Below are 16211 nucleotides of genomic sequence, written 5' to 3'. Positions count from 1 at the left end.
CACGTTCAATTAAAATGGTTAGGATGACCATTTTATATTGTATAATAAGATACTGCATTTAGAAGTTTGATTAAGTAGCTGTGTCATGGGGGTCTTTTTATTTTCTGTGATGTAGCAAATTATGCTAAAAGCATTTCACTTTCCTCTTTCAAGAAAAATCCGATTTCCAATTTTAACATACTTTTCCTGCGATGGCTAATCGAAAAAACAAATGGCAATGAATTTATTAAAATCAAGTTTGAGCCCAACAAGCCCAAGGTTTTTTTTTTTCAGCATTAACTTTCATCAACTTTCACATAAAAATAGGACTTAGTCATTAGATTGACAACAGAAAGTTAAAAAAAAAACATCTACAATGTATTGAAAAAAATGTCCAAATGTTCCCACACGTAAATTAAAATTAAATTTGTTGTAATGGTTTAGGTCAGGGGCCTCAAACTCATTTTTGTCACGGCCCACATTGTAGTTACGGATTCCCTTGGATGGCCATTATGATTTTTTTGTGAAACAAATGTTTAACCACCTCCACAAATTACATACACAGCAACAAATAAATGGGTAACTAGTTTTGACATCAGAAGTCTGGAAGAATGGATTGTTCAAACATTTTAGTTATTACATTATATGTGACAATTTGAAATATTGCTTCAGACTCCAGCAAGCATCATGGAAGTTGACAATCCTTGAATTGCTTTCACAGGCCACATAAAATGATTATGGCAGGCCAGATCTGGTCCCCGGGCCTTGACTTTGACACCTGTGGTCTCGGTGTATGTCTATGTTATTTATTTTAACAACATCGTAATGATCACCGTGATGAATTTAGTCAAAATACTCATTGTATTTACTTGTATCTATTACTGTCTACTCACCACATTGTGACAGGATGCAAAGATCTCGCTGTACAGAAGTGCACATTCCCTCTTGGCGTACGGCTGTCTCCCCAAGTCGGCTTCGCACGGTCGCTCCACAACATAGTCACTTTGACACTACGACACCCAAGCACCAAGAATGATACTAAGCAAGATGACGGGCGGGGGGTTAATACAGAAGGTGGGAGGCTGTACCTGTCCCAGCGTCCAGCTATCGCCAAAGGTCTGCGCGTTGTTAACCTCCATGCGGCTAGACGTGGTCATGTCGTTTACAGTCACGCCGTCAAAATTTCCACATAATCCACTGAGAAGACCCTGGAGGAAAATTCCAAACGCTTTCAAGGGGATACAATATGGAAAATGTGCTTTTTAATTGAATGTATTGTACACATACAGTTGAGTTGAAACCAAACAAGTTCATCCAAAACCGTGGTGACCATTGGTGCAGACACACACACACACGCACACGCACACGCACACGCACGCACGCACGCACGCACGCACACACACACACACACAAAATCGCTGTGGAGGAAGAGCGGCAGGCAAAGACCGACTGCCAATAAAATGCCTTCCGATGGGATACAAGAGTAGTCAGAGGACTATGAAATCTGTCCTAATTTAAAATGATTGACAGCTGCACACCTTCCACCGAGGCCCAGCTCTGATGTGCACGGTTGTCTTTCGGTCCCAGAGGACGGTCAAGGCCTGATCGGGGAAATGGACCACGGTGTAGAAGCCCGCTTTCCACAGTTCGAATACAGACTCTCGACCCACCACGGTGGATGGGCTCTGCATGGGGAAGCGACAATCACACGTCTTATTTGCATAGATTGTCAGCTTTTTTTTTTGTGTTTGTTTTTAATATGAGTTTGTGTGAGTGTGTACAGGATTGCCAGAGTTGTCCATGAAGTAGATCTCGGTAAGTCCCACATGTATGACCAATGTTTTCATGCACACAATGCCACTCTCATAGCAGTCCTTATTTTGGGCAACAATGGAGACTTCAGTTTCTCCTGAACTCTGCGCACAGGAAGAAGGTCATTCATTAACAAAACCCCCCTTGAGAAGAGGCCTAACATTGACATTTGGATTGTACACACTCAGGAAATACAGCAGCATGATTACGCAGCAAGGACCCACTTGCCCACTCTTTTCGGGTTTGCACGGTGGTCTGCAAATCTGTCGGGTCTCAATTGGCACGCCTGTTCCAGCCGTTCTAATTCTATATCCCTGGGAGCACAGGAGCCCTGAGGTTTGGGTTGAACACTGATCTCTTTGTCATGCTAAATCCTCACCTAGCACTACCAAGGCACAAACAAAGGAGTACACACATAGGCACGCCTTCGCCTACTATGGGAAAAAAAAAAAGAAAAAAAGCAACAGTCAGAGGCTTGGCTGCTCTCTGCCAGAGCTAAATCACCATTGCTTCAAAACGTTGAGCGGTGCGACTTTTCAATGATTTGTATACAAATATTTGGGTCTCTGTAGTGTGAAATTAAACAGCCGAATACTGTAAACATTATTTTGTTATCTGACTATTACTGAAAATGTCTCCATGCAGAGACTGGTTAATGTGTCTGCTACATGCTGGGATCCACACATAAATTGGCAAGTGTCATTTGGTGGCTTGGCAATGAAGTGCTGCCTCGATGAGTGAAAATACAAGTGAAGTTTCAACTGTATAAATGTTGCCAATCGCCCAGAATTTGGAAAGGAGGGAGAGGTTCAATACGATTCAATTAGAAACTGGTGCTTTGCACACGTGCCATTCATTTGCAATCTGGACGCGGCGGGGTGAACAGCTCCTTTTCGGCAGGGAGTCTCCCTGAGAGGCTCCAGAAATCGCCAATAACACCACAGATATTCACTCGATATGTTGCTCATCTTTTTTCAAAAAGTAGTCGCTAAGTTAGCAACCCTAAGTAGCCCCTTGCTTCACTGCACGCACGAGCTCTGCACGGCAACGGTTTTCATGTACGACAAGTGAATATCAACTCAGCAAGTGTGCTGTCGTTCTTTATTCATTGCATATTTAGTTTGAAAAATGTAAGAGACCATTTTTAAAACAACTGGGAAGTCTTTTGAATTATGGGGGATAAAAAGCGCAATATTTCTTAGTAACCAGGCTGACACAAATAGCAGACCAACCTCATATCCCATTCATTTTCTAGCTTGATGCCCCAAAACTCTTGCAGTTACATTTACAGTATGGATTGCCACGCAGACATTGTTCAGGGATATCGCAATGTAGTAGAATGCAATTGTCAAATCTCAAATGCTACAATTTTTTTGGAAGAGGACCTTGAAAAAGTAATCACAATCAGGATCATTTCTCATCATCATTCAAACAGATTAGGGATCCATCCACTTACTTTAAGCAGGTAGACCTGACAGTCTGAGTGGTAGTCGTACTCCAGGCCGTCAAAGGTGTGGTAATGTCTGTCGCTATAGACAGTGCACACAGCTGGACACGGTGAATAACTACAGTTGAAATAGCCACGATGACACACGCTGAGGAGATGGCGAACAGCAGGTGCATGTAAGAAAAAAAGAAAGCAGAGTGAGTGCAAGTTCAATGTTCCGGACGGTTTTTGTTTTTTTGTCGTGTGTTCTAAATGAGTGTCAATGCTAACTCAAACATATTGTTCTGTATTCGACCTCTCAAGAGTACCACAACTTATTGGTGCGTCCTTTCATTGTAGACATGTCCACTCAAGGTTAAAATAATTGGTGCACTATAAATAGTATGACGGATGATTACTTTTCGGACCTTCCAGTGGGTGTCACGAAGTGATCTTTCGGCTGTCATGTTCAATCTCCTTCAGTGTATTTGCACATTTGCACCAGGATACATTTGTTTGCAAAAATGGGTGAGTTTTCTGGCATTCCTAATGACCCCCAAAATCCCCTCTCATTCGTCAGGAGAATAACAACAACAAGTCATTCCTAGAGGGCCTTTGACATACCATTTATAACAGGACGTTTCCACAGTTTCTCCAGGGAGGTACTCCAGACCAAGCCAGACACAAGGGCAGTTCTCCGGATAGTAACACTCCCCACGGTGCAGCACCAGCCTTTAAATAGAATATACCGAGCATACAAATATACATTCAGAACCAGATTGTCGACTAGACACAGACACAAACCGTAAAGAAGAAAGCAAGCGATGCGGAACGTGATCCTAATATTAGTGTGAAGATCTTGAAGATGAAAGCATACGCGGCAAGCTCTCTCTTGATTAAGTACACCGTGCCTTTAATCATTGGAGATGACTACCCGCTAATTACATCTCCATCTCACGGACAGCCTCCGGATTTTCGTCCTTTTGTGCTCACATCCACTTGCATACATTTGAAAATTAATCTCATTAATGAGATCATTTTGTCAGAGATTTGCCAAAAGAGCTGAAATTGCACTGATGTTTCTTGTTGTTGTTTTAATTATTATTATTTGTAAGTATACCTGCAAGGCATTTCCGGGACCTCTATGACAGAAATGAACAATAATAATGTTAGGAGGGTTGGACATGTATTACCCAGGAGGGCAGATGCAGCCCGGGATGCAAGGCGTGTTGGGCGGGCAGGTGACATTCAACATGAGGTTGCGGCACGTCGGCATGCAGGCCACTCCGCCTCTCTGCTCGGCGCAACTGTGGTACACTTGACCCGCGGGGCACTGTCCAATCTCTGGGCTGTCTGGCTCTAAACGCAGAGAGAGATGCAGGTAAATCAATGCCTCTGCCCTCCTCGCCAACCAAAACAGGTCGTCCTGGGAAAGGAGTTACAAGACTGCGAACATAATAAGCTTGATTTCAGCAAGGGAGACACAGCCTGAAACAGCACTTTGTTGTGAGAAGAAACAAGAACTGAAGGAAGGGGGAGTGCTACGGAGGGAGGGGTTACCTTTTTCCTCTGGCACACACTCCAGCTTCCCATTCCTGCACAGGCTGGTAGAAAATGAGGGCGAAAAGAAAGGTTAGCCCAACTGCATTTTCTCTCAATTGGAAATCCTTTGAGATTTTACAGTGAACCCCTGATGAGTCACTAAATTGACATTTGTGATATCACCGGCTCAGAAATGTTGCTGTCGATGAGAACATTTTTTAAAAATTGCTGAAAAATGCATTTGTTTATGCCTATCTGCATATTTTTTGCTCTGTCATGCCCTAAAATGCCATCCAAATTGCCCCAAAAAAAGTATTCAAAAAACCTTCCTAACATCTTCAAAGGCTGAACTTTTATATTGACTGATGTATTTTTTGACAATTGTCAGTTCAAAACACTGATTAGTCGACTAGTGAAATGACCTTTTGAAAAATACATCTCTTTGCATTTCACAACCTGTTCTTTCTGATGCGCCCTGATAGCGGCTGAGTAGCTAGCGGTGACTTGACAGTGAATAGCAACATGATTGCGACAGAGGTCAGACAAGGCTCCAAGTGCAGTTGACGCCAGAAGAAGCAGGGCAATAAAGACAACGTAGAGAAAAGTCTGGACCATTTTTGACAGTGGTACATGTTGATGACTGATCAGCTGGTAATGGCTAGCAGTAGCCCATAGTCAATGCGAGATAGAGCATTTAAAATAATAATAATAATAATAATAATAATAATAATAAGGTTCTCTATGTATCATTGGCTTAAATGCATGATAAACTTGCAAAAAGGAGATTTACATTTGGTATTTTTACAGTTTGCAAAATTTCCCGGTGCAATGTCTCCCCTCGACGCCCCAAAGAGTGAGTGTTCACAGTGTTTGTTTCTCTAACGTGATGTGGATGTTGCAAAGCGGGAGGGCAGCCAAAATGATTTTCTACATTTTTGAGCAAGAAAGATGTGACTCACCAGGGTCCAGTGGCGCTGAAGATGACCTCGCCTGGTTGAGACACACCGGCCAGGGTGTAGCAGTGGCACTGCGCCCTGCCAAAAAAACAGAAGTTACTCGCTCAGGACTGTTGTTTATGATTCGTTGTGCAAACATTCTTGTTCAATAAGCACACGGAATCCGAGATCCACCTTTCTTTTCAGCTGGAATTTGCACTTTAGTCAAAGTCTGTGGACTTTGTGGGTCAAGAAACTGAAAGTTTGGGAATGGCTCAGCCAGAGCCAAGACGAAATCAAATTGGTTGTCAGGGTTGACGCAAAGGGGACTGGGCACAAGCAATGCCCTTGTAGTCGGACACATTTACAGGACATCTGCAAGGATGCATGGTTAAATAACGCCAATTCAACAGTCAACAACGTGAAGTCGATGCACATGATTTTCCTTGGTGGGCCACAAAAAAAGATGTGGCAGGCAGGATCCGGCCCCCTGGCCTTGAGTTTGAAACCTGTGTTCTAAATGATTTGTGACTGAACATTAAAAGGCAAGTGAAGTCAAAAATGTTCTTGACAATAATATGTTCTAAGCTCCCCTACTCGTCTAAACACGGAATGAATGATGAATATTACATTTGCGAAATATGGGATAGGGAGCAAAATCCATCTCTGTTTAACCATCTTGTATTTATTTATTTATTTGTGTATTAATTAATTTATTTGCTTAAATCCACATGCGATTTGTGGGAAATGAGTTAGGAAGCAAAACCCATCTATTTCTATCCATCTTTTTTCCTGCTTTCGTTCCTTTGACACAAACGCAATATTAATCAGAATACCGTGTTTAGATTAGTGGGGGCGCAAACAACTTGACTTGACTTCCCCTTGAAAACAAAGACAACAAAATGCTAGTTAGACAGGGGTGTGTTCACATCCTATTTCCGCAGGAGACTGGACGAGTCTTACAGTCGCACACATCGCTGGCGCACGTCGTCATAGTAACTGCCTTCAGGACAGCCACACCCCTCAGCGCAGTCATCGGGGTTGCAGATCTCCATGCTGGACAGAGCACGACAGGACCGCCCGCAGGACGACACACACGAGTGGTACAGCATCCCTCCGAGACACACCACTCCTACATGCATACAACAAACGGAGAGAAAAGACATGACCTACTTTCTGTAATCAACCCTTTCCCATAATTTATTTTCGACAATGATGCAAAGATATTGTTTTGGAATCGCGACAGCGCTTAAACTCACTCCAGCGGCTCTCACAACTTACCGCATTCGGAGACGTGCGCTCGGAAATTAATGTCAACTCCAATCTTGGAGCAGAGCAGGGCGTAGTGGGCCAGAGCGGTGCACAGACAAGAGCTCCCGCAGCGGCAGGCCTGGTAGCGACATTGCTGCCGGTAGACGTTTGGACCAATGTAGCCGTGACACGGGGTGAACACACTACCCAGGAGCACCTCGCACTGGGAGGCATAGAATACTAAAAAAGATCGGCACACACAACGCATTATCTGTAACGCGTACAATGTCGGACAATGTTTAAGGATCACACATGGGAAAAAAAAGTATGTCTTAAAAATTCTCAAATGTAATTTGTCAGGTGTGCCAAGTTTCCACTGCAATCTCACTTTAACCTTACTGCAGTGGACAGTTTATCATATTATCAGGTTACAGGGTGCATGAAAGGGTTTATTAATTGAATTACCATTCTGTAAATTGATCTCGCACGGGTCAACAACGGGCAGGTTAAGCGGCGCAACGCAAGCTGAAGACACTTTCCAAGCGTTTGCATGAAGCTGTGGCGTACCCTCAATCATCCCAGCAGGGGACCTGGACACAAATGAAATAAAAGATACAAAATGTTATGAAATCAGACTTCATTGGCAAGCCTGGATTAGAAGCGACAAGAGCAAACTGACAGAAAGTCATCCCGAAGATTTCCATTTAAGGTCCCGCAAAGGCCAAGCGTCAATCCACGCCAGCGGCTGTCGAGCTGCAGATGGACTCGGCCACCTCTGCCGTCGTAATGCAGCCTCAGACCCAACCGTGCCTTCAGTTGAGTGAACACAGATGTCAGCTTGCGCACATCCATTGTATCTGCATACCCAGATGAAAAAAAAAAAAGCATGTAAATGGCTGTTAAGGTGCTAATTTGATTTAAAACTCTTCTGTTGTGTTGTGGCTGAAATTGACGCATTTGAAATACGGAGTCCAAAAAGTTATTTATCTTTTTGTTTGAATATAGATGGATTAACTCTTCATAGTTCAATGGATTCAATTCTGATTTTTCTTCTCCCCTGGAGAGTGCCGCAAATGGGATCCATATCATGGCAAGTGCACAAATGCTGACTACACATTCTGCACAAATTCACCCACTGTAAATCTCAACAACAGAGAAAGCGTACAGCATTAAATATGATGCAAATATAGTACGTTAGAGAAAACATTAAATTTGCAAAAGTAATTCCAGAGGCTGGCAGCCAGTAGAGTAATGTGGCGCTTGATCTTATTTAAATCAATGGGTGGGAAGAATCAACTTAGGCCTGTTAAACACTATGTAACATTTAATATTTTTATGATTTATGTACTGTATTCGTGTTTACTTCCATCACTGCCCGGTGATGATGCTCGTTCAGTTTATTTGTATGTCTCTGGGTGTTTGCACAGCATGTGCTGGTTTCGTGTCTTCAGTTAGTGTATATGGGTGTCATTTGAATAATACATGAAAAGATGGAGGAAGCAATTTCTGGATAGACTGAATGCTGAATGAAAACATATGGAAGCATGTTGAATGATATGTATGAAGCCAACTAATTTGGATATTTATATTGAAAAAAAAATAGAGAAAATGAGGTTCTTGTAAAACAAATGAAGGATTTGGAGTGGCCTAGTCAAAATCCAGACTTCAATCTGATTGAATTTCTGTGGCAGCTCAAACTCGAAAACACTCCAGTGATGCTGAACTGAAGCAATTCCGCAGAATTTTTTCAAAATTCCCCTTGACTCTTTTGTGTAATCAAAAACACCCAAAATAAAATAATAAATAATACCCAGGAACAACATAGCTTTTGTTTCCCAAAATCATGAAGGTAACAGGAAAGTTAAAAGTGAATTTGTCAATAGCCACCATCAATATAAGGAAGGATAGGTGCTGAGTTGACGCCGATCATCACCCCTCCTTCTCTGGTCAGAGTGATCTGACGACTGACATCCTCCTCGAGCACCAGAGTCACTGATTGAATACACACCTGCTTCTGTACACATGAAAAGACAGGTTAAAGATTAGTGTGTACGTGAATGTATTGCACGAGGAGCCATCGGGATCATAATTCAGGCTGACTGAGTATGAAAGTGACGAATCCTGAATTACGTCCCTGACGGCTCCTCATATGGCTGTGTCGACTTCATCTCCTTGGCACCTCATTGCAGGTCGTGTACTGCAGCGTGACAGTAAATCTGCTGCTGCCGCGGCTTTTTGCGAGCACGTACTGGCACGCACCCGGCTGGAGAAACATCCTCCCGTCGAAAGTGGTCACAAACACGTCGCCCATCACCGAACACTCCGCTGAGGGTGGGATGGACCAAACGAGTAAAAAAAAAAAAGACTGCTTTACTGCTTTCTCAGCAAAAAGATCAGAAAGTCTCACCGGTGCAGTTGCTTTCCGTGCAGTTCCATACGCCTCCCATGCAAATACTAAAAAAAGTATTGAAGTCGTTAAACAGCACATCGGGGAAATTAATCTTTCTGAACGGAATACACGTCAACACTCACCAAACACTGCAACCTTGTCTGAGCACATGTCCGTGCACGTACGACGAACCATGGTAAACGCACGGGCATTGGGAAGCGGCTATGCATGTGCCGTTTTGAAGAATGAGACCTCATGGGAAAAAAAATCATAACATGATCAGATTTGGAATTCGTGGCGAGCAGAGCAGCGCCCCACCAAATTATGCTTGGTTGGGAAAATAACTTAAATTGTGAGAAAAAATGTGGTGCTGTTTTGCTATTATGGTATTTTGACATTAAAACACCCCAAGGGTCAAGAATTATCGCGACGATGTTTGTTACCATCACGATGATGAGCGTTTTGCTATTATGGTATTTTGACATTAAAACACCCTAAGGGTCAAGAATTATCGCGACGACGTTTGTTACATCACGATGATGAGCGGAGGGAGCTACTTGTTGAGCGCGGAGAAAAACAAAAAGACGGTAAAAGTCTTCGTCAGCAGCACTTCAAAACCAAGATGCCAAATTATACCGATCAATTACAAATGGGGGAATCCGACAGACATATTAGCTTGGCCGACTGTTATGGGCAATCCGGTGTTTTTTTTTTTGTTTTTTTTTTTTTTTTTACCTGGTGAAATATGGCCCACTTACAAACACAGTTTGGGAAATGAGATGGATTTACTTGGTTGTGTAATTTTACACTTGATGGGTTGCACGATACTCCACAAACCCAACTACTGTATTTGTATGAAAATATTCCACAATATTTTTCTTTTTTTTTTTTTACTTTTACAGTAATCATGAATGTCTGTGTGGTTTTGTGCATTTCCACCCAAAAAGGAAATGCAGCTAAAAAAGCCCGTAGAAATTCATGACTGTACTTTTCCCTGCATATACGACCATTTAATTTCTCCACATATAAGAATCACTGGTTTTAAAGTAAACTAGCAGTTAACACAAATTACTAAGTTCCTTGTCTTCACTACCATCAGGACAGTAGCAGCCGTCCAGGCAATGCAGGTTGGTTCCGAGGCACTCTTTTTCAAAGGTGCAGGTGGGAGGGCAGCAACTGATACAATCTCTGTACACGAAGCTCTCCTCACAGCCATCATCTACAGAGAAAGAGAGTTTCACACAAACAACACATACGATGAAATTTAGGACGAATGTGAGCATTTTCACTCACTTCCCATCAAATACTTGATTGATGGATGTCTCTATAAGATTATGCTGAGTGACTATCCTGTGGCGTGGGGGGGCCGTTTAGACTGATTATTCTTCTCTACTCGTAAAACAGTCCGGGCGTAAATGATAAACTTGTTTAATATCTACGAATGCAATCAACACCGAGTTGGAGCGAGACACGGACTCCTTGACTTAAATGGAACAATAGCCAATTAGAAAGCAAGGGAGGGGACTCTCTATCATTGCTGGAGATTTTGTTGTATGTGTGATGCGCTCTATTGGTCCTCATTCGACAATACACCACACATTATAAGCGCCGTAAGCACAAACATGCAGACTGACATGAAGATGTTAATAACCTGTTATGTCTAACCGTTCCGTTGTTCAAAAGTGGGAAGTTGTACTGAGAACTTACTGCAAGAGGGAAAGCTATCCCTCCACTCCCTCACTGGGTATCCCACATGAGAGCAGGCCCGGGTGTACTCCACCAAGGCCCTGCAAAATGTCTCCTCATCATCAGCTCTATGGTAGAAATACACTTCAAGTGATGTGGGACTGTAGCTGAGCTAACATACTAAACACATGAAAAGAACAGTGCGGTGTCAACAGGAGACATGACTTACACACAGAGGTCAGCGACGCAGCTGGCCACAAATGGATTGGGATCAATATTCTCGTGACAGGACAGAAACGGGAAGAACAGGAGGGCGCTGCATTTCTCAATGGCATCCTGCAGGCAGGAACAGCACGGCAATGGAGACGAAAGACGCACCAACTATTTGGAAGTCAAAACTCAACCCGTGACACTTCCTTGATATTCACAGACGCGGTAGTATCACAATTTTTGACTACTAGCACTCAAACTTATAAGACGTAACTTTGGGCGATCACAGGGCACACATAGAAAGGGATCAATTCAACCAAGATTACTGTACTGGTGTAATTGAGTAGTTTGATATTACGCGCTGTGATCTGTATCTGTAAAGACTTTCAGTGCAGTGTGACAGTGGGGTTCTCACGTCCATGTCTGATTCGGAGTCACACGGTCCAATGAAGTCGAGGTCCACTGAAGGACAGGCTCTTTCATGAGGCAGGTCAATTGCCCAGCTGTTAGCAAACACTGCAGGCTCATCGGTTCGTACGCCTGAAAATACACTCGTGACACAAGGTGCACAGGGACAGGCAATGATGACAAAGTACTCGCCCTCCAATTTTCATGGCGAATACTTCGTCAGATTTAATACCATGCCGCGCCTAGCTAAAATGAGCTTTTCACAATGTTTCAGATTGTGGACAACTTCAGTGAATTCGACAAAGTACTCGCCCTCCAATTTTCATGGCGAATATTTCGTCAGATTTAATACCATGCCGCGCCTCGCTAAAATGAGCTTCACAATGTTTCAGATTGCGGACAACTTCAGTGAATTTCAGGTTACACACAGTTGCTTCCTTTCGAGCTGTCATATATTGAAGGCACTCAAAAAGACGATTAGTTAGATGTTAGAACTAACCAAAGCTCAGCAATTTAGCATCAGGATGAAGCTTCTGATAAAATAATTCAAAGACAGCGTTTACATACTCGAACCCTAATATTCATTGAGAATATCTGTGCCGACAGAAGGGATAAGAGAACGAGGAAGCGACGCTTACCGCGGGCGGTGGTGAGGTCATCACCCGCTATGTTGTTGAAATTCCCACATAAGCCACAGGGGGCACCCTGGTGCTCTTCGCTCATCTTCAGGTAGACCCCCGAGCCTCCATCCCATGCCAGAGAAAATCCAAAAACACTCTTCACCAGCAGGTAATCGGCCAGCCGCTCGATAAAAACGCCACCTATGGTGTGAGGCAGACTGAGCCTGCAATTACACAAAGACAGGCTTTTCCAGCTTTGAAAATCCTCCACAAAATAGGCTATTAACGACATGATGAGCTCTGCACATCACATACCTGCGTCCTCCCTGGTGGACATGGTATGCAGATATGTGGATCTCTTCCTCATTTGGGAATAGCAGGCTGAGAGCTCTTGGACACGAATACACACTTCCGTCGCACACTCGGCTGTTGTGCACCTGGAGACACGCCAAAAGGACCAGTTAATGAGGAATGCAGAAATGCCCAAATCCTCAGCTATATTTATAGTGCTCCCCTTCACTCAAGGCTCGAAATATACACAAATCAGCCCTCAAGGCCGGAGACACTGTACCTCAAATGTGGCATATTAGCTGGGTCTCTAGTGTGAGTGAGAAATAACCCATCAAATGTCTACGTTAAAGACATACCTTGAAATACAAATCCTACAATGCTAGGGTCAAAAAGTAAAATGCATTTAAATGTGCGGTGCCTTTTTTTTGGGGGGGGGGGGCGTTCAGTGTGCTTGTCCTTACCCACACAGTATACTGTGGTGTCGCAGAGTGACAGTCCTGTGCCAGTATGTAGGAACACGTCCCAGGAAAGTAGAAGTAAATCCCATCAAAGGTCTCATAGTGGTGCTGACCCCATGACCTGCAGATCCCATCTCTGTCTTGACCCTGGTTGGGTACTGACGGATCAGTTTTAGGTTTTGGAGACATAAATTCAATGAATTTTAAAAAATTTTGAAAACCTTCTCACTTTTATTATTGGATGTCATCATCATCTTGTATTTAAGGAGGATTCCCCCAGCCCCCACCACCACCTTAAACGCTCTTCACGGTTTGATGAATCTCCACAGCTGACGATGCTGACATTTAGGGGGGTCCGATGGTGGATAAAGTGAATCATCTTATCTCTTTAGCAAAGGCCACATTTTACATCTACTATTAATCAGTAAATGAGTTGATAAAAGATCCAATTACCCCATCTAAACGTGCTCAACTGCTTGAACGACTCACCTTATCGAATGATATAATTGGTCATACTGAAATGGGCTTTGGTGAAAAGAAAAAAAAGCACTTTGATATTGCCGGGTGCCATATCTCCTTACAACATGTGATTGTATGCTAATTTAGATTAAAAATGTCTTCATGACTATTTTCCTGCTGTCTGTGTGGGATAGAGAGCAAAGGATCTGCAGAAATTAATTATGCTGCAGTACATACATCTTTCATGAATACTTACTAAATAACCAGGGAGTATGGCGTGCGTACAAGAACATATGCAAGCATAATTATTACCCACTTCTTCAGTCAACTGCAGAATATGGAATAACTGTGAAACGCCTTCAACCAACAGGCCAGTTGTCTTTATTTTATTTGTGGAGTTAGGATTTAACCACCGAATAATTATTTTATTGCTGATATGTGTTATTTTTGCATTTATCTTACTCACCAATTTGGCAGCGGTTTCCCAGCGCCTGGAACTGGGTACAGTCACACACCCCATCATCTTGACACCAGCCACCATTAAGGCAGCCACAATCCTCTGGAGAGGGAGGAAAAAAAAACCAAAAACAATGCAGGGCCAGCTTCCTTCCCATGACATCTTCGTCATCAACATCTTGCTCTTTCAAACCAGCAGGGTGCTTACCTGATGAGGAGTCTCTGGCTGTATAGTTGTGCAGCGGTCTGTATGTCTGGTTAACGATTTAAATCAGTGACTGTAAATTTTTTTACATCAAGTACCATTTCACAAAATACTTCGTTTTGACCATTATTAAAATACGGTAGTACAGTGGGCCAAAGTGTTCAATGAAAATGTGTCAGAGGCTTTGCTATATAATACCACATTTTCCAATTTTTTTTAAATGATTTTTTGTTGGTTATTTACTATGGACGGATATATAAAACAGAGCCAAACTGAAGTGCAGCAGTGTGATGTGTGCATCGCGGTTCATATTGCAAAAGCTAATTTGTCCCAAAATGGGCTTTTATAAACAGTTGAAATACAGAGAGGCGTGAAATGACAGCTATATATTTACACAGCATCGTGACATTTACAATTCACTGATGATGAACTTTGACAGAAATTGACATCGCTCTAAAATTGACAGTGTCTCACTGAGAACTTGGAAACGTGTGTCATATTGCGTACAAAGACATCCTTGTATGCCATTTAAGTGTGTGTTTTTTCTTTTTTTTTTTCAGGATGTGGGTGCCCTGACCTGCTCTGGTTCTCTTCGGTGGAGTGTACCAAACTCATCCCACAGGAGATCCCGTTTCCTTCGAAGTGCATTAGCCCGTCTGCACGCACAAACACACACACGAGCGGAAACACACTTTTCACTCCTCTTTACTACAGACAAAGGATACTGTCCGTCACACAGGCTCGAAATCATCATTGGATTTGAAACATTTAAAGTCAGTCAGAACACGTCGTAAGGTACACATTGAGTGCCAATATCTGAGTCAATAAGTCTGTTCATTTATGTCCCAATGAGATGGAAATGAACATAGAGAGCCCAGTTCTTGGACTGAAATGAAGACCTTTCTATCTGCTTCTGCCTTTTTGTAAATTCCATTTGAGCTCACTCTGCATCAGAACTTATCCTCACCTGTCTCATGAAATCTTTACTTTTGTGCTCTCCTTCAAAAAATGTTTGTTTGAATGCGTCGCTTTTAAAAACCACATTCGACTGTAATGTTTTGCTTTTGTTTTGTCTTGACGCTGCCTGGTGTATTCTTGAATTGCCTTGTGTCTTAAATGTGCCATACAAATATAAATCCTTAGGGCAGCAATCTGACACTATGTTGTGTGTAGTGAGCAGTACAGTCGTGTAGATCTGCAGTGTATGACACAATGTTTATACTGATGTTTCATTGACGAAACATAAAAATGTAACCAAAATGGGGAAAAAAAACACATAAAAAAACCACACACAGAAAGAAACCCAGAACCTCTTGACTGTGAGGCAGATGTGTTGCCCTATTTTGCTATTCATTTACCTTTGTAGCTTTGCTTCTGAATCTGAAGGTCGATTCTGGGCTCCTAAACATTCCAGACGATGATAAGAAAACAGAAAAACAAGTATTTTAAAATATCGTATGTTATTCACTTAATTCTGTAGATGTCATACAATTAAATGAAAAACGGCAGGGGTGACTGAGTGTGCCGTATTCGGCAAATGACAACATAGTCTTAGGCTGATGCTTAAACTACAGTAGTTTATTGCTCGCTGCTCGGGAACTTCGACACCCCGTTTTTCGCGGTCATCGTAAACAGAGGGAACGTTGTGTAGTTGAATGAATAAATGAATAAATAAATACATACATACAACACAGGTTTTGAAAGTTCGTGATGAAGAGATGGCTCACTCACCCTCCACAAGAAGGAGGAGGAGCAGGTGGGAGAAAGATAACATGACAACAATCCGTTTCACTCGAGGCTCATCTCAGAATCAGGTGCATGTCACTGGTCTCGGGAGGATATTTGGACCAAGGTGGCCCCCAACTCCCCCTTAAAAACATGAAGTGGCTCGCAAGTAGGAGGGGAAGTGCCTGCGAACTACCTGGTGACGTCACGCAGCCCACTCAACTGGTGACAAGTCAAAATAAGCTAAAGTTCTCAGGTTCTTCTACTTTACATTAGCAAAACGAACTGACTTATTTGGCGTATTTTCATTTTTCATAGGTAGGCGTTTAATGTTGGATTTAAATCTCCAAAGATGCATT

General features: G+C 42.7%; 1 protein-coding gene across 1 annotated transcript in view; it reads right to left on the bottom strand.

The window, feature by feature from the left end:
- The window catches only part of otogl (otogelin-like), a 32316-nt gene extending 16135 nt beyond the window's left edge, over window positions 1-16181 (bottom strand). Inside the window, exons 1-29 of the mRNA XM_019890369.1 lie at window positions 15859-16181; window positions 15486-15528; window positions 14705-14783; window positions 14131-14176; window positions 13933-14025; window positions 13011-13165; window positions 12574-12695; window positions 12277-12482; window positions 11646-11770; window positions 11250-11356; window positions 11042-11148; window positions 10428-10553; window positions 9478-9586; window positions 9353-9399; window positions 9125-9270; window positions 8833-8959; window positions 7625-7802; window positions 7411-7535; window positions 6976-7185; window positions 6658-6826; window positions 5719-5793; window positions 4778-4821; window positions 4411-4576; window positions 3842-3949; window positions 3248-3386; window positions 1761-1895; window positions 1518-1664; window positions 1068-1187; window positions 873-989 (exon numbers count right to left, since the gene is read on the bottom strand). Of these exons, the coding sequence (XP_019745928.1) occupies window positions 873-989; window positions 1068-1187; window positions 1518-1664; window positions 1761-1895; window positions 3248-3386; window positions 3842-3949; window positions 4411-4576; window positions 4778-4821; window positions 5719-5793; window positions 6658-6826; window positions 6976-7185; window positions 7411-7535; window positions 7625-7802; window positions 8833-8959; window positions 9125-9270; window positions 9353-9399; window positions 9478-9586; window positions 10428-10553; window positions 11042-11148; window positions 11250-11356; window positions 11646-11770; window positions 12277-12482; window positions 12574-12695; window positions 13011-13165; window positions 13933-14025; window positions 14131-14176; window positions 14705-14783; window positions 15486-15528; window positions 15859-15901 (3414 nt within the window). The 5' untranslated portion in view covers window positions 15902-16181. The remainder of the gene's footprint in view (window positions 1-872; window positions 990-1067; window positions 1188-1517; window positions 1665-1760; window positions 1896-3247; window positions 3387-3841; window positions 3950-4410; window positions 4577-4777; window positions 4822-5718; window positions 5794-6657; window positions 6827-6975; window positions 7186-7410; window positions 7536-7624; window positions 7803-8832; window positions 8960-9124; window positions 9271-9352; window positions 9400-9477; window positions 9587-10427; window positions 10554-11041; window positions 11149-11249; window positions 11357-11645; window positions 11771-12276; window positions 12483-12573; window positions 12696-13010; window positions 13166-13932; window positions 14026-14130; window positions 14177-14704; window positions 14784-15485; window positions 15529-15858) is intronic.
- Between the last annotated feature and the right edge of the window lie 30 nt (window positions 16182-16211).

This window comes from Hippocampus comes, unplaced genomic scaffold, assembly GCF_001891065.2.
Source record: "Hippocampus comes isolate QL1 unplaced genomic scaffold, H_comes_QL1_v1.1 scaffold88, whole genome shotgun sequence".
Lineage (NCBI taxonomy): Eukaryota > Metazoa > Chordata > Actinopteri > Syngnathiformes > Syngnathidae > Hippocampus > Hippocampus comes.
The sequence above is the reverse complement of the archived record's forward strand: the minus strand, read 5'-3'. Positions and strand labels throughout refer to the sequence as shown.